Below are 17,795 nucleotides of genomic sequence, written 5' to 3' on the forward strand. Positions count from 1 at the left end.
GCCCAACTTTTGAGAAAGCAAACGCCTCTTCGATTTCTGAGATCAACCCTCGTGATCTCTAAGCAGCCCAGCTTTTGAGAAAGCAAACGCCTCTTCGATTTCTGAGCAGGCGCCTCATCGATTTCTGAAGCTTCGTCGAGTGCAGATTTTTATAGGGGCTGGCATTAAGTTCCAAAGCACACTTGAATCTCCACCAGTAGAAGCTTCATTCTTGCACTTCTAAGATCTTGATTTGTCCGACCTCTTCTCTCTTCAACACCTTTGAAAATGTCTGGCCCCTCCGACCGTCGTTTTGACTTGAACCTTGTTGAAGAGGCAGCCCCGCCTTCTCCAGACAACATATGGCGCCCATCCTTCGTCTCCCCTACTGGTCCTCTTACCGTTGGGGATTCCGTGATGAAGAATGATATGACCGCTGCGGTGGTGGCCAGGAACCTTCTCACTCCCAAAGATAACAGACTACTTTCCAAACGGTCTGATGAGTTAGCTGTTAAGGATTCGCTGGCTCTCAGTGTTCAGTGTGCAGGTTCTGTGTCTAATATGGCCCAACGCCTATTTGCTCGAACCCGCCAAGTTGAATCATTGGCGGCTGAAGTGATGAGTCTCAAACAGGAGATTAGAGGGCTCAAGCATGAGAATAAACAGTTGCACCGGCTCGCACATGACTATGCTACAAACATGAAGAGGAAGCTTGACCAGATGAAGGAAACTGATGGTCAGGTTTTACTTGATCATCAGAGATTTGTGGGTTTGTTCCAAAGGCATTTATTGCCTTCGTCTTCTGGGGCTGTACCGCGTAATGAAGCTCCAAATGATCAACCTCTGATGCCTCCTCCTTCTAGGGTTCTGTCCAGTACTGAGGCTCCAAATGATCCCCCTCCGGTGCCTTCTCTTTCTGGGGCTCTACCGACTGCTGAGACTTCTCCTAAGCAACCTTTGTGAAGGCTTCCTCTTGTGTGCTTATTTTGACTCATGTATATGTACATATTTGTAGCTTATCGGGGATATCAATAAATAAGCTTTCCTTCATTTCAACGTATTGTGTTAAATACACCAAAGCCTTCTTCGCTAAGTTCTTTGAATTTTCTTTTGTTAAAGCTTGTATGTTGAAACTTTCTGAGTGGAGCCTGTAGGTTGGGGTAGTGTTCTCTTAATTTCCCGAATGAGGAAAACTTCTCGGTTGGAGACTTGGAAAATCCAAGTCACTGAGTGGGATCGGCTATATGAATCTTAGAACGCCATTGTGCTCGATCCTGTGTCATGTCCTTCGTTAGATCCAAGTACTCTAAGTCTTTTCTTAGAGTCTCTTCCAAAGTTTTCCTAGGTCTTCCTCTACCCCTTCGGCCCTGAACCTCTGTCCCATAGTCGCATCTTCTAATCGGAATGTCAGTAGGCCTTCTTTGCATATGTCCAAACCACCGTAACCGATTTTCTCTCATCTTTCCTTCAATTTCGGCTACTCCTACTTTACCCCGGATATCCTCATTCCTAATCTTATCCTTTCTCGTGTGCCCACACATCCAACGAAGCATCCTCATCTCCGCTACACCCATTTTGTGTACGTGTTGATGTTTCACCGCCCAACATTCTGTGCCATACAGCATCGCCGGCCTTATTGCCGTCCTATAAAATTTTCCCTTGAGCTTCAGTGGCATACGGCGGTCACACAACACGCCGGATGCACTCTTCCACTTCATCCATCCAGCTTGTATTCTATGGTTGAGATCTCCATCTAATTCTCCGTTCTTTTGCAAGATAGATCCTAGGTAACGAAAACGGTCGCTCTTTGGTATTTCTTGATCTCCGATCCTCACCCCTAACTCGTTTTGGCCTCCATTTGCACTGAACTTGCACTCCATATATTCTGTCTTTGATCGGCTTAGGCGAAGACCTTTAGATTCCAACACTTCTCTCCAAAGGTTAAGCTTTGCATTTACCCCTTCCTGAGTTTCATCTATCAACACTATATCGTCTGCGAAAAGCATACACCAAGGAATATCATCTTGAATATGTCGTGTTAACTCATCCATTACCAACGCAAAAAGGTAAGGACTTAAGGATGAGCCTTGATGTAATCCTACAGTTATGGGAAAGCTTTCGGTTTGTCCTTCATGAGTTCTTACGGCAGCAAAAATTATTTTATGTTTAGCTATTTGCCCTGTATCGAAATCTGGTAGATTTGTCAAGTGTTAGTCATGTGTTGGATCAAATTTTGAATTTGTATGAATAACCCCTTCGAACATGTCAATTTCAATGCCTTTATGCAGCTTTGTTGGTTGCTTTGCAGCCTCGAGATATTGTATGTGTGACGTATAGGTCTGGGTAGGAATGGGTTCCTGGGATATGTTAGGATCAGCAGGTTCTGTTTTCTCCATTGTGCATGAATCAAGCCTTGATGGCTCTTCAATCTCAATATCTCCCAACATGTTATTAGAGCTCTCCACACATTCTAATGTACTAGTAGCCTAACCGTCCTTTGAACTTTGAGGCATATTAGGCTGCTCAAAAGGCTGTTGAGTACCTGCCCATCTAAAACCAGGATTTTTTTTCAAATCTAGACCATAGAAATAAAAAAATGGGATCATTCCAATGCCAATGCGAGTCATTCCTCATATTAATATGCTCCTTCACATAGTCTGGAAAATATTTCCTTTCAAGACATTGCAAAATTTCATGGGTATTTGAACAACAAAGAGCACAAATTGTAGGCTTAAATCCATAGAAACTCTGCTTTGCGAATGAGACCCATAAAGGTGGTCCTTCTAGTGGTGGTAATTCCCAGCCCACCATTGCCGCTGAAGAATCCCATAAAGGTTGTGGTCTGGTTGGTGATGGCAGTTCCCATGCCATTGTTGCACTCTTCTCAGAATTAACAAAATGTAGCCTATTAAATAAAATTAGTAATTAAATAAAAATATATATACAATAATAATTAACTAAGAATATGGTAAACACAAAGTATTTAAAACAATCCTTGGCAACGACGCCAATTTCTTGATAGAATTTTTACCACCTGCAGAAGTGGCATAAAAACACACAAAATACTTGCAAGAGAACAAGGTAGGTGTAGTATAAACGGCTCAAGCAAAGTCGTTTCCACAGGGATTATTTAAAACAATTTATGCAAAACCAAAATCTTAGTTAATTACTTGAAAACAAAGATTGGAAAAGGTTTATTATTTTTTAAAAATAATAAAAACGAATTTAATTAAAATGATTAAAGAAATTAGCAAAGTAAAGAAAACAAAAGAAAACGTTTTGAAAACCAAATTGTAGAAGTCCTAGGGTTCTGCCGTCCCCTTAACAATCCTATGTAGATTTACCAATTACTTATGAATTACCCATGCAACTTTGAAGGTTAGGCTTTCCTTGTGCATATTCTACTTGTGGCATTCAAGCTAAAACATATATCAAACATGCATGAATCATTACGCTTTTTGAAAACCCCTTGAAAAACCATGCAACTCCTAAGATGTGGCATTCACCCTAGGTGAACTTTACAACTATCAATCACAAGAAGCAATACTCAATCCTCTGGTGGCATTCCAACCGAATTGTATCCGATTACTTATCTAAACATCCTAATGGTAGCTAATCATTAAGATATAGAGACAATTTAAACACGGTGATTAATAATTCAAAATATGCATATATAATATCATAAGTAATTGAATAAAGACTACATATTCATGCTAAGGCTCAAGGCATTGTCCTAGCAAACGAAAATTAGATACGAACAACCATGAAACAAAAGGAATTTTATTGAAATAGAAAAAAGATAGAAAACACCTTGAAATGCAAAACGTCAAAACCTAGCTAAGTTCTCCAAATTGATGCCTCCATTCTCCTCATTTTAACCCTAATGGCTAAATATCTTTATTTATACTACTACAAAATAAAATCCTACCTAGAAAAGGTTTTCTAAAAACTAGGAAACATAATAGAATAAGATAACTAGGAAATAAAACATTTCCATTTTAAACTGAAATTCGGACTTTTCAGAAAATCAAACTTTTGACCAACCAAATCAACTCCGATTTGGTCCCAAATGGTCTCTTTTGAAAGCTTAAGACGTCTTCAACAAATCCTCATAAGGAATATTCCTTAAAATATGCCATCTTGACCTTCAAAATACCCAAAATGTCCAAAAACGTCAATTTGGGAAAGCTGCGCGCTGGATCTTTATTTCATTGCCACGGTCAACGGCTTGGTAGAAAAATCTGGAATTTTGATACGAACATCTTGACACACTCACGAACATCCTCCAATAAGAATCACTCCAAAATTCATCCGTTTGATTACTTTTTTCTCCAGAGGAAGTCAAATATCCTACATTGGAAATATATAACGAAGTATCAAAATTCTACCATAATAACTAATAAATTAATACTAAAAATAGGATAAAATATATAGTATAATATGGACTCATCACCACACAAGCATGATGGAGACTTCTCTGAAAAACATTGGCCCACGTGTAAACAATTTGATCTATCTAACTGAGTTACATCCCTTGTGATACATATTTTATCATGTCTAATGAACTTTTTGGCCTTGGCGCCCAGAGCTTTCCATCACCTCTGGATTTACATAAGGTCATTGACAAGTAGGATGAATGCTTAGGTTCAGTTCATTATTCCATTTGTAAAGTGAACTACACTATGTTCTGATGAGAGATATATAAGTACCAATGAATTTAGAACAATTTAGTTAGAAATAAATACAAAACATTAGAAAGATGAATTTGAATCACACTACAAAATATTAGGAAGAGGGGTTGAAATGAGTCATTTGTAAATCTCTTTCAATGGATTGTATACGGTCATTTTAAATTCCTCTGCAAAATGTTTTGTGCTACATTTCTAACTCATGCTAAATCCTTTGGCATATGCAAATCCCTCCATTGATTCATGGATGTTATATGTGCAAATCCCTATATCTCAATTATTTTAAGTAATTGGATCAAAGAATAAAAAATGATTATGGATGAATGGTACCTCACTTTGTTAGAGCACTTCCAACAAACTAAATACATACTTGACATAAACTGCCCTAAAACTGCCCTAAAACCAGTACTACAAACTAACTATCCACGAATCACTTTTAGGGTTTTTTTTTTTTTTTTTCTGACAAATGTGGATATAAACGTTTTTAGTCATCATAAAACACTTTTAATCACAATCATAAACAAATTCATAGTCTTACATGTGAAAATAGCTCTTTTTAAATGATGAACATAAAGGTTTATGCATGCCTTTCAAACTCTTATTTATATGCAACGAAAAAAGTTTCTAATTTTCGAGTAAGAAGTTGCGTATTTTCCAAAAGTTTATTCTATTTTGTCATATTTTATGGATCGAGTCAAAGGTTTTTGTTTTTTTTTTTTTTTTTTTCAAAAGGAATATGACCTTAAAAAATTATTGTATAGAATCTAAGAGTTAATGAGATGCATATAAAGTTAAGGAAGTGATTTTCACACAATTTTTAGCTTCTTACACACTTTTGTTTAATTCTGAATGTTGATTCCATTTGATTCCTTCAATCTAATGGTTATAAATAAAGAAGTGTGTGGAAAGCTAACAATGTGTGAAAATAACTTATTTAAAGTTAGTTCTATCCTTTAGCGGTGGTCAAAGATTTCACAACAAGTCATAGTATACAAATATATTCCAAAGGATCGTTAATTAATATGGGACGATCTTGGTAGAAGAATGATGTTGGATGGCATAAGGTTTATATTTTATTATGATTAACACAATTATTAAGGAATCACGGATGCTTAAAGAATCAATCACACACACACACACATATATTAGCAACTGGAATTTAGTCACGTGATAATTCTCTTGTTAAAACTAGAAGAAGTTTCAAGTTCGAAGTCATCCTCCTACTATATCTCCAACTATTTTGAAGTAACTTAGGTTGGGGGTCTATGATAGTAATGATAACCTTACCTCCCAAATCTCCCCACCTTTGTCCAATTTCAAACGGGGTTCATGCTTTTTTTTTTTTCTTTTTTATGCAAGCGATATTGTGTATGAAGAGTCATTTGCGACCTTGAATACAGGATACGGAGCCAGTTCACTTTGTGACATTCAACCCCATATATATGACTTTACACGTCTTGTATTAGTGGTTTGGACGCTGCAATGGTTGTAATCCGTTTACCTAAGTATTTCTCTGAATATATAAGTGATTGCTTTTAACTAATTGAACTACAAATTTTGTTGCAGTTTCATGTTTCCATTCTCACTTTGAAGGTTTACAAAAGTGTCTTATGGTACCGTAATGGCGGAAAGCAATTATGTTTATACACCATGGCACATGTTAGATCTCCACCGATCCCCCTCCCCTTTAGCAACTAACAGTGTTACAGAGAAGCAGCAGGCCAAGAAGAAGGGAAAAGCTAAAACAGAGTCAAGAGTAATACGAAATCATACGTTGCCTTTGGTTACGAGTCTGTAACTTGTGAGTGGCTTTTCTTTTTTTTTTTTGTTATATTGGCAGTGATGAAATGTTGGAAGTAATGTCTGTTGAAAAATGTATCAATCACGCCAGAGAATGCAGCTCAAAATGTTCATCGAAATGTTGGAAATGATAGACCGATGGATGGACTCAACTTCTTGAAAACCCATAAAAGAATCTTACATGATAGGTTACTTACAACGGAATCTTTCTGATTTATACAACATTATTGCACTTCCAGGAGGGTGAAAGATCCATTGATAAGAGTTCTTCATACATTGACTAGCGATGGTTGACGGAGTTAACTTCGGATTTGATGGTGATGGTTGACAGAGTTAACTTCGGATTTGAGGAGAGTCTATTGATGGTGGTGGTTGACGGAGTTAACTTCAGATTTTATGGATTTCCATCTCGAAATTGACGCACCCACCGATGCATTTCTTCCCAAATTTGAATCCAATCTCCTTAAATTTGATGTAGAAATGGTAAAGGAAGGGTCAATATGAGGATTGGGAGTGGTGGTTCGGCTCAATTCGTAGGAAAAATAATGAATTTTGCCGGAGAAACCTACGGGTCGTAACAGGGTTCGCGGGTTGCACGGGTCAAGGGTGATTATGTGCTTCTCGTTTCTCCCCCTTCCCCTCCTTTCTTCTGCTTCCTATTGGTCCTCCTCACATCACTCCTCTTCTCATTTGTCTCACATTTCCCTCATTTATCTCCTTTATACTTCATCTGCACCGACCATCCTTTGTTCCTTTTAATCTGGGCCACACACGTGGCATCCCAGATTTTGCTCCAAAAATCTGGAATTTTCTAGATATTAACCAAAATGCCCTCAACTTTAAACGTTAATAACTTCTTCGTTATAACTCCAAATCACAAATGGTTTGCGCCTATGCGTCCGTGAGGTCGAACTATATCCAAACATGTCAAGAAACATGACAAAATATAGGAGAATCACATACGTCCTCGAAAAATCACGCTTTGCCCCCTAGGGCATTTCCGTAATTTCACGTATTAAAATTATGAAAACCATAACTTTTAGGGACGGGATGTTACATGCATGCCATGCCCTTTAAACTCTTATTTATATGCAACGAAAAATGTTTCCAATTTTTCAGTAAGAAGTTACTTATATTCCTGGAATTTATTCTATTTTGTCTTATTTTATTGGTTGACTCAAAGGTTTTTGTTTTGTTTTGTTTGAAAGGAATATGACCTTAAAAAATTATGGTACAGAATCTAAGAGTTAATGCGATGCATATAAAGTTAAGGAAGTGATTTCTACACAATTTTTAGCTTCTTACACATTTTTGTTTAATTTTAGATGTGATTCCATTTGATTCATTCAATCTCATGCTTGTAAATAAAGAAAGGTGTGTGAAAAACTAAAAAATATGTGAAAATCACTTATTTAAAGTTAGTTCAATCCTTCAGTGGTGGTCAGAGATTTCCACATAAAGTCATAGTATATAAGTATATTCCAAAGGATCAAATGTTAATTAATATGGCACGATCTTGGTATAAGTGATGTTAGATGCCATAAGGTTTATATTTTATTATTATTAACATTATTATTACACACACACACACACACACATATATATATATATATATATATATATATATATATATTAGGAATTGGAATTTAGTCACGTGATATTTCTGTAGTTTTTTTCTTTTTCTTTTGAACAAGTGATATTATCTACACTAAGGGAAGGGGGTGGACTTAGTCTTACATTGGGCTATCAATAATGCGGTTCAAACTCGCATTTGACGAGAATTTAACCTAAGATCTCTTACTTACAAGTGAACACAAATATCACTAGACCGTAGTACTAAGTGACTTAGGTTGAGGATCTAAGATAGTAATGATAACTTTAGGCCATCTCCAACCGATCCGGTTAGAGGGCCAGAGTGCCGAAAATAGCCCGAAATGACACAAAAACCGTCTCCAACCGAGGGATAGGCCAAATGGCTCAAGGGCCCCACGGCCAAAAAAGAGGAATCAGGCCAACCGACTAGCCCAAAGGAGCCAGCCAGCTAGCCTAGGGCCGGCCCAATTATTTGAAACCAACAGCTAGCTGATGTCAGATAGTCGGTGAATTTGAATTTTTTTTTTTTGGCCAAATATTTTTTGAAAAATTTAAAAAAATTACCATTTTTTTCCTATAAATACCTAAGCCATTCCTACACCATTTCTCACATAATTTTCACCATTCCTTACTATCTTACTTCATTATATTTCAGTTCTTCACATTCTATTTTCTTACCTCTTCCAATAATCTTTCTTTCAATTTTTTGAATTATTTTCAAATGGCCACATCTGCAATGAAAGGTAGGGTTTGGACCCGAAAAGAAGATGAAGCTCTTTGCTGGGCTTATAGATGTGTCTCGGAAGATAGTGTGAGGGGCAGTTCTCAAACAAGTGAAGGTGTTTGGACCCGAAAAGAGGATGAAGCTCTTTGCTGGGCTTATAGATGTGTCTCGGAAGATAGTGTGAGGGGCAGTTCTCAAACAAGTGAAGGTGTTTGGACTCGTACGTCTAATAAATACTATGAGTTCTATGAAGGCACCACTCCACCGAATACCCAAAACCACGAGAGTTGTTCTTCAAGATGGAAGAAACATCTTCATCTAAGTTTGAATAAATGGTATCAAGCACTGTTAACGGCCGCAAGTAGTCATGAAAGCGACATCAATTACTATGACGAAGTAAGTGTTTTCACAATTTATTTTAAATATTTAATTATATTACATTTAATTTCATAAATTAATTTTCTTTAATTTTTGTAATTATATTTCTAGTACGCCAAGCGAAGGAATTGTATATGGAGGACAACTCAAAACCCTTTCAGCATCACGGTTGTTGGGAAATTTACAAAGGGTGAGTGTTATTTGAAGGTCCACCTCAACATAGAGTAGGTCCTACGCCGGTGTTCGGAAATGCATCCTCAATTGCAGATGGCGATGAAGATGGATCTCTTACCATTCAAGAAACAAGGGTAGAAAATCCGTCTCAGGTCTCAGGGTGAAGGTTCCATACCTAGGGTTATGGGATGAAACAAGGCCCAAAAATTAAAAGAAAAGGGCAAGGCAAAGGATGATTACGCCTTTCAACAGGAAATTGCGGCCTCTTTGTGATTAATGGCGGAGCAAAATGGCATTGCCGCTGAAGAAATGAACCGTAGGCATGAAGAACGGGCCAAACAAATATAAGAAGAGATGGATGACAGGAATATGCAAAGGAACACTTCGGATTACACTCCAATAGTAAGGCCTATTTTGATAAGAAAAAGAGGGGAATTATGGCCCGATGTCAGTTGTTTACCTTCGACTATAATCCACAATGGCGGATGATGATGTTGATGATGATTATAGACTTTAAATTTAAGTTGTTGTAGTCTTTAAATTAAAATAATAAATTATGTTTGGCCATATGGCCCTTTGGCCCCGTCGGTTGAAGATGGTTTTTTGTCATAGGGCTATGTTTGACATATGACCCTCTGGCCTTTTGTTGGAGATGGTAAGAAATATGACTTGGCACTGTTCTTTAAAATATTAATTCTTTAGAGCGCTATAGGACTAAAATGAGCCATCTGGCCCTCCTTCGATTGGCCTTACCTCCCAAATCTCCCCATCTTAGTCCAATTTCAAACGGGGTCATATTTTTTCTATGCAAGCGATATTATGTATGAAAGAGTCATTTGCGCTTGAATGTAGGATACGGAGCCAATTGAACTTCAAGTCTTCTTGCAGTTTCATGTTTTTATTCATACTTTGAAGGTTTACAGAAGTGTCTTATGGTACCGTAGTGGTGGAAAACAATTATGTTTATGCACCATGGCACATGTTAGATCTCCACCGATCATGCTTTATCCAGAATTTCCCATCTTAGTCCTCCCCTTTAGCAACTAACAGTTTAATCCGCTAATGTTATCGTTTGTTAAAAAAAAAATAAAAAATAAAAAAATAGAAGCCCATTTAAACTTGTACGAAGAATTATTGAGTTGGACCAAAACAGCCGAACCCAGCCCATTTGGCCTTTCAACCCATATCTACTTCGGATCTTGAAAACTTGATTTCTCACCATCCAGCTGCCATTGCCGATCAGTCACCCAACAAAACCCATGGATCCTCCACATGGAAGCAGGCCATGGCGGCCATACTTACTCCACCATCATCATCACCACCACCAGCAGGTCCAACACCACCATAACCACCACTTCCACCATCACCGTCCCAATTTTGCGTCTTTTCTGCAAAACCCAGAACCCCCAGCTGCCGCCGCCATTCCTTTCCCAACCCATTTGAATTCAGAACCTTCTGAGCTCAAAGAAGCGTACTACGACTATCCTACCTCTCAGTAAGTAGCTTCAGCTTCTTTGCTTCAAGGTCAAAGTCTGATTTTGGTCCCTCTGGTTCCAGTTAATTGTTCCAATTCTGCGAGATGAATGCATTTTGCGTTTTTGCACCTCAACAAACTCCAGTTTAGGCTCCCACATGTTGGTCACAAGCTTATTTAACATTTTCTTTTGCTTCACGTTTTGAGCTTGGGCAATTCAAGATTTGGTTTTTCATCAATTTGTTAACAGGCCATTGCTGGAGTATGGTGAGGTCGATGATGGTTGGTTGGAAGAGGAAGAGGATGACGACCCGGTTTTCGTCTTAACAGACGATTGGAAGGAGTTTTTCGCAAAATCTGAAGCCAAGAGGAAACTAGGTACTTCTTCTCACTCTCTGCTATCTACCCTCTCACTTTATTTTTGGAAAATCTTTTCCGCACAACCTTATGCGGAAATCACTTCCCCTGCATCTCGACTTCTATAGTATGATTTTGTGCTTGGTGAATGTAATTACAGAGAAGCAGCAGGCCAAGAAGAAGAAGGGAAAAGCTAAACAGAGTCGAGAGTGATACGGAATCATACGTTGCCTTTGTGAGTGGCTTCTTTTTTCTTTTTTTGTTATATTGGCAGTGATGAAATGTTGGAAGTAATGTCTGTAGAAAAATGTATCAATCACGCCAGAGAAAACCCTAATGCAGCTCAAAATGTTCATCGAAATGTTGGAAATGATAGACCGATTGATGCACCCAACTTCTTGAAAACCCATAATAAGAATCTTACATGATAGGTTACTTACAACGGAATCTTTCTGATTTATACAACATTATTGCACTTCCAGGAGGGTGAAAGATCCATTGATAGAGTTCTTCATACATTGACCGGCGATGGTTTCTCAGTAGCGTTAGCCTTCTCCGGCCATCTATGATTTGTGGGGAAGCTTATTGAGAGCAGAATTAAACCTCTCATCTGGGATCGTTCGTTGGTTTTCGTAGAAATCTAGTATCTCCATTGATATGTTTTTCACCTGTCAAAGTATGCGTTATAATTAATTCCCAGGGTACGAACAGAAAGAAAGCGCTACACTTACTTGTTATTACCAACTCTAGAGTATGGTCAGAGAAACTTGATTTATAAACAGATCCCTCAAGAGTAAGATGATATGCTAAATGCAGAAACAAATAATCTTTTACCACGTTATACAATAATGTACAAGTGGCATTGCCGGTGCGCATGCCGGACCAAACGCAACTATATTTTTTCCCCAGTTTCAAGCCATTTGTACAGAACTTCCCGATCAATGCTCCAAATATCAAGTAACAAAGGCCAGGAGGGTTTTACTTTAACAAATGCATAGCCAGACGTTGTAAACGAAATCAGCATTTGCAATCAAATGACGAACCCAAGTAGGGTTGCGCCTTAAACAGACAAAAGGTCTTTTTATGTTTTTATAGATAATCATAAGGAAATGATGCAGAAACATCAGGAAGACTCACCACATTCATGTCCACACGAAGCTCTTCAAACCATGCTGTGGTATCTTTATCTCTAAGCACGCTAGCAATGTATATGCAAGCTAAAGCAATCAGGTGTGGAGGATGTACAAGTGCAAGGTCCATCTTGTAAGTGTCATTTACAACTCCCCTGTGTATATCAAAAATGTCAAGGTTACCTCACGTTTAAGTTCTAGAGAGCGCGAGAATGTATAAATACAAATATTCATTTATCAGAAACACCAAAGAGGCATTTCTGTATTAAAACTCCTTGACAACAAGCAGTGCCCTAGAGACACAAAGTCCTAATAACAAGGTTACGAGTTGCGGGTTTCTGAAGATGATGTATAAATAAATAAATAGCCGCTAGGTAAACAGTCAGATACGTATAACAATGTTCGAAAATAAACCACTTGGTAGATTGGGCACTTACCAAGTTAACTCAGTCATACTTATATTGTTTAAGCCTGCATCCTGAAGCAACCTGGAAAGAAATGGAGTGAAATTGTTTTAAAGTAATAATGGAGGGACAAAAGAGAAAATTACTGTACTTAGAAAGAAAGCGCTATCAAGGGGGAACTAATCAGATAAAGAGATATTCATCTCCGCAATCATCCGTTCATCAACACTGACAGAAAAAGTACTTACTGAGACAATGAGCGATAAGGATGGTATACAACCAGGTAATAGTTGAGAGCTTCTAAAATCTTCATTTCCATTTCAAGTATGTCTTTGATCTCATATCTATACTTATCATCGGTATCTGTAAAAGAAATGTTTCAGATTGTCCGTCAGTGCTTCAATAATAAAGGGTGGTGCTATCCACACACACATTTTTACTTACCACATACCCTTTGTTAATTTTTGCCCTTTGATCCTCTTCAATTCATTCGATCCGACGGTCGGAAATTAAGAGGGTGTGTGGGAGGTAAAAGAGGTGTGCAGATGGCACCACCCATAATAAATACAACGACAACAAGTACATCATAACAAAAATTGGAGAAAGGAATCTATTGTTTTCAGCAACCAATACTTACAAATCTTTTTTATGTAAAATACTAGAAGTTTAGCTTGCACTGTGCTTTCTTCTGCTTTTGATGCCAGGTACAGGCAGGTTGGAGCTACAAGACGTGGATCATACTCAGACATACTCTTCCTGAAGCAATAACGAGACGTTATGCTTGGAAAGAAAAATCACATCTAAAATTCAAGGTCCTGCAACGATAGACTACTAAACTGCAAGCCCAAAGAAGGGAATGTCAACAATAACTGTATAGTGAATTGAGACATAATTGCGTTGTGAACCCAGATTACAACACATCGGAACAAGCAACCATAATAGAATAAAGATTGAACATCCATACGTATGCATACATTGCACTGAACCTTTTGGGGGAATAAGTACTAGAAATTTGATAAGTTCAAACACCCATCCACACGTGTGATCTATAAGCAGGATGAACTATATGCAGATGAAAACAAGCAAACAACAGGCAGTTATAATCATGATTGACAATCAATAAGTCGAGGATATGCCTAGGTTAGTAGGTATTGTGATAATCAGTTCAGAGGCAAAAAAACATAGCTTAGCTAAAGAAATGAGAAACTTAACAGATACGAACTCAATTATGAAAGGAAGGATTTGGGGGTTAAGTTAAACAATCTCAGGACTCCGACTATCAGAAGAGAACAACCACAAATAAGGAATAAACCATGCTAGTGACTGAGCATTTCTCCTACGATAAGATAATTAGTTAACGTACTTGGTGTACACTCGTCTCATATATGTAACTGCGGTAGCTACAACCCTGAAAACAGTAAATAAGAAATAAGATAGATAGGCAGAGGTGAATTAAGAATTTTACTGAACATAAAGTAGATGAGGAAATTAGCCCGACCTTTGTCTCACTTTTACAAGTTGGGCCAATTTTGATATATCTGAAAGAAAGGAAAAGGAAAAAGAGCAAAAAATGAATAATTTATAGTAAAGCAGATATGAAAAACATAGTGAGCTATCAGCAGTATTATGCATGTGTATGTGAGCAACATACAGTAATCTTGCAGCAGAAGCTCTATGGCAGAAAGAAAACACAAGCCAAGAACACCAATGCACCATATTACTCTAGTAGAGCAACACACACACACCACCCCTTGACAGAAGAACAATTGTTTTCTTCTATTGTTTCAATTGAGGTGAAAAAGTCCAAAGGTAGATTGCATTTCATCATTTAAGAATTCTCGACGAATCCTGTTAAAAGTTACAGTCTTTCCAAACATTAACCAGACCATAATTCCCAATTAAGCACGTCTGGAAATCCATAGTACTATTCCGAATTCCTTCTATCATGATGAAACTAGAATCTGTAACTTTAACCGGTCGGACGATTTAAGTAGTTCTGTTCATCCCAACGCTCTGATTAACTATAGCTGAAATATTAAATTTTAAATCTTTTGTATCGATTAGTATGCGAAATTCAAATGCAGCCGCCGAGTCATATCTAATGAAGTTCATAAATGGAAGGGCATAAGAAGCTCAAACGAAACCAAGAAAGTTCAACAGAAACGTACCAATTCAACAAATAACAAAAACCCAAGCTGGAAAACACATTCAAAATCCACACAAAAAAGGACAACAAAAACCCAGTTCATACAAATAAAAAACACAACATGGGGAGAGAGAGAGAGAGAGAGAGAGAGGAAATACAGCTAGCCATTTGCATCTTTATGAGCTTGAAATCTTCAAGAGTGATGCCCTTCTCTCTATCAAGCGGGGATACGACATCCACGTCTTCCTGATCCAAAAGCTGTTTGCTGCGTGAAACAAAAAACAGAACCACATGATCAAAACCTACGAAAATCAAAGCAAACAAAAAAAAGAAACATGGGAAACAATTCCGGGTTCGAAAAGAGCATACTAGTGGGACGAAGTCCAGAAATTGGCAGCCATGTTTTCTTTCCTGGGAGATTTCCAAATGTCTGAGTTCCCCCAATCGTCAATTACTTCGTCGTTCAGACCTTCAGATTCTGTTTTCCGGGAAAGTACAAGTTGGACTTTGGATTGAGCCCATTTCGTTGATCATGGGCCTTGCCTCATGGGCCTTGCCACCCATCTCGTAGACAAATAATTATATACCCAACCCTTTAATTTGGGTTGAAATTTTCACTTCAAAGCTTGACTAGCCTGACTAATTTTTCCGTGCTTCGTATTGTTATGTGGTGTTTGAAAATTTGAATTCACTAACACTATGTTTGGATGAAGAAATTTAAAAATGATATTTTGGATGCTGTCCCTAATCCTTAACATTCTTTGATTAAAATCTTAATAATATTCAAAGTTTGATCAAGGTCCTTTGACTTTGTACATCTCATTATATTACTATTAATATTTATAGTTTTATAGTTTTGACATTAATTGTTTGATATTTTATGAGATTTATAATCCTATAAATTTAAAATCCCTCATTATAATACCATTAGAAATGATTACAATAAAAAAATTCAAACATTTTGATTGAATAAATGGATAAAAACTATGTAAAAATAATAAATAATAAATGGCAAAATAATGTATCCATAGTGTTAAAAAAATTGGTACATTTTACAAACAAATTGGTACATTTCACATATAACAAAGTGGTACATTAATAAAGAAGAATTGGTACATTAGAAATAAATTAGGGTACAAATAAAAGATCAAAAATTATGAATACAAATGAATTTTTAAAAATACAGGCTTTAAAAGAAATTAATACATGGGTACAAAATAAAACTAAAAAGAAAATACTACAAATTTTAAAAAAAATGTTGCAAATTAAAAGTGGGTACAAACTAAAAATATAAATATAGATACAAAGTTTAGGTATAAAATATAAATATACCATATATAATTTTTCTATCATTAATTAAATGTCATGTGACGGTATACACATGGGTACAAACACAAATAAAACTTTAAAAAATATGGGCACAAAAAGAAACTAATATATGGGTACAAATTAAAAATGAAAAGAAAATTGGTACAAATTAAAAAATATTTGCAAATTAAAAATAGGTACAAACTAAAAATAAAAATATATGATAAAAATTTTAGCCATAAATATAAATATACTAATTGTAACATTTTTATCATCAAAGAAATATATTTAAAAAATAATAATAATTAATGATGTTATTAATACCCAAAGACCTTGATCAAAAATTGAAAATGAATAGGATTTTAATCAATGAAGTAATAAAAAGAAGGATGTGAACCTAATTTTCCCAATTTAAAATTACTAAGGAATTTTAAAATGATGAAAATTGAAATGAAGGGATTTTATTTTCTAGAATTTGTGAATTTTGTTGTTTGGTTAACTTAAAAGGATAATGGAATTGAAAACGGAATTTGTTAATTTTAAACTCCCAATCATAGAAATTGGGAAATGACACCTATCTACATGGAATTTAAACTTGGAAATTGGAGGCCCCAAATTCTAAGTTTTTTTTCCACGCGTAAATTCTAAATTTCTATGTTATAAATCTAAACAAGGGAATTTGTGCATGTCAATTTATAAATTCTGACTTTTATCCAAATTCTAAGTTTATTTCCCTCATCCAAACATAGTGTAATGTTATAATATGTATATCTTTTTTTTCATCATACACATCAGATTTTTGAAGAACTAAACCATATAAGTTGTTTACTTATTCAAATAAATCAGAATAAAAATCAATCTGATTACTAAAATGTCCATATTCTAGTAATCTATTTTATATGCTAATTCTTGTTTGTTTATTTATCTTTTGGTGAAATTTTATTTTATTTTAATTTTGTTAGAAAAGTTGTAATTCCTTTAATTTTCGATTTTTTTTCTCTTTTGAGAGAATAGAATTTGCATGAGTCCCACCAAATTTTTTATTTCTCAATATTTAATAGCATCAGAGTAGATGTCGTTGTCGGAATTCAATTTCACTTTTTTATTCCACTTACTTGTATATGGACATGACATAAATGTTGCCCCACTCCGGCACTCCCATCTTCATTTGACTATTGTGAGCATTTTCATTGTCAGCTCCTCTGTTTTTCGTTTCTTTACATCCAATTATTTGTATGTATTAACGTAGGGTGAGAAAGGTATCTTCCACCTAACAAATGGTGCATAAAAATGTGGTTAGTAATCGAGGACATATAACATGAGACCCATGTATTCGCCCACATTCATCGTACATGTTCACACTAGGGTGCATATGCATTTTTTACTTTTTATCACTACAGTAAAATGCACGTATATTCGCACATCTTTAGTCTAGCCTAACCGGTGAGGATAAATAGGGAAACAAGTTATGTAAGAGTTCAATTGCGATCCAAAGTAAGTTAAAAAGGAAAACTAATGAAAATTGCTTCAAAACTTTGAGTTTTAACCAAAAGCTATTCTATAACTTTATTTAATGATAAGAACAAAAAAAAAATCCTAACTAAAGGCGCGTGCAAAAAGCACTCAAGCAATCCTTCAGT

General features: G+C 36.3%; 2 protein-coding genes across 2 annotated transcripts; one reads left to right on the plus strand and one right to left on the minus strand.

The window, feature by feature from the left end:
• Nucleotides 1–10,545: 10,545 nt before the first annotated feature.
• Nucleotides 10,546–11,556, plus strand: LOC126585647 (uncharacterized). The gene is made up of 3 exons (XM_050250117.1): nucleotides 10,546–10,831; nucleotides 11,061–11,188; nucleotides 11,328–11,556. The coding sequence occupies exons 1-3, from the start codon at nucleotides 10,596–10,598 to the stop codon at nucleotides 11,378–11,380; spliced, it is 417 nt and encodes a 138-aa protein (XP_050106074.1). The 5' UTR covers nucleotides 10,546–10,595; the 3' UTR covers nucleotides 11,381–11,556.
• Nucleotides 11,549–15,383, minus strand: LOC126585644 (cyclin-C1-2-like). Its single transcript, XM_050250115.1, has 9 exons — nucleotides 15,217–15,383; nucleotides 15,006–15,112; nucleotides 14,200–14,239; nucleotides 14,065–14,109; nucleotides 13,339–13,457; nucleotides 12,950–13,064; nucleotides 12,735–12,785; nucleotides 12,305–12,452; nucleotides 11,549–11,835 (listed from the first exon to the last, which is right to left on the minus strand). The coding sequence occupies exons 1-9, from the start codon at nucleotides 15,246–15,248 to the stop codon at nucleotides 11,731–11,733; spliced, it is 762 nt and encodes a 253-aa protein (XP_050106072.1). The 5' UTR covers nucleotides 15,249–15,383; the 3' UTR covers nucleotides 11,549–11,730.
• Between the last annotated feature and the right edge of the window lie 2,412 nt (nucleotides 15,384–17,795).

This window comes from Malus sylvestris, chromosome 10 (assembly GCF_916048215.2).
Source record: "Malus sylvestris chromosome 10, drMalSylv7.2, whole genome shotgun sequence".
Classification (NCBI taxonomy): domain Eukaryota; kingdom Viridiplantae; phylum Streptophyta; class Magnoliopsida; order Rosales; family Rosaceae; genus Malus; species Malus sylvestris.

What these genes read in the sequence shown, in the direction of transcription:
- LOC126585644 (XM_050250115.1), bottom strand. Translation starts at nt 15,248, where the DNA reads ATGGCTGCCAATTTCTGGACTTCGTCCCACTA. An exon ending in TTCTGGACTTCGTCCCACTA is followed by an intron (nt 15,113 to 15,216) that starts GTATGCTCTTTT and finishes TGTTTCACGCAG; the next exon opens with CAAACAGCTTTTGGATCAGG. An exon ending in ATTTTACATAAAAAAGATTT is followed by an intron (nt 13,065 to 13,338) that starts GTAAGTATTGGT and finishes TTTCTTTTACAG; the next exon opens with ATACCGATGATAAGTATAGA.
- LOC126585647 (XM_050250117.1), top strand. Translation starts at nt 10,596, where the DNA reads ATGGATCCTCCACATGGAAGCAGGCCATGGCGGCCATACTTACTCCAC. An exon ending in TACGACTATCCTACCTCTCA is followed by an intron (nt 10,832 to 11,060) that starts GTAAGTAGCTTC and finishes ATTTGTTAACAG; the next exon opens with GCCATTGCTGGAGTATGGTG. An exon ending in TGAAGCCAAGAGGAAACTAG is followed by an intron (nt 11,189 to 11,327) that starts GTACTTCTTCTC and finishes ATGTAATTACAG; the next exon opens with AGAAGCAGCAGGCCAAGAAG.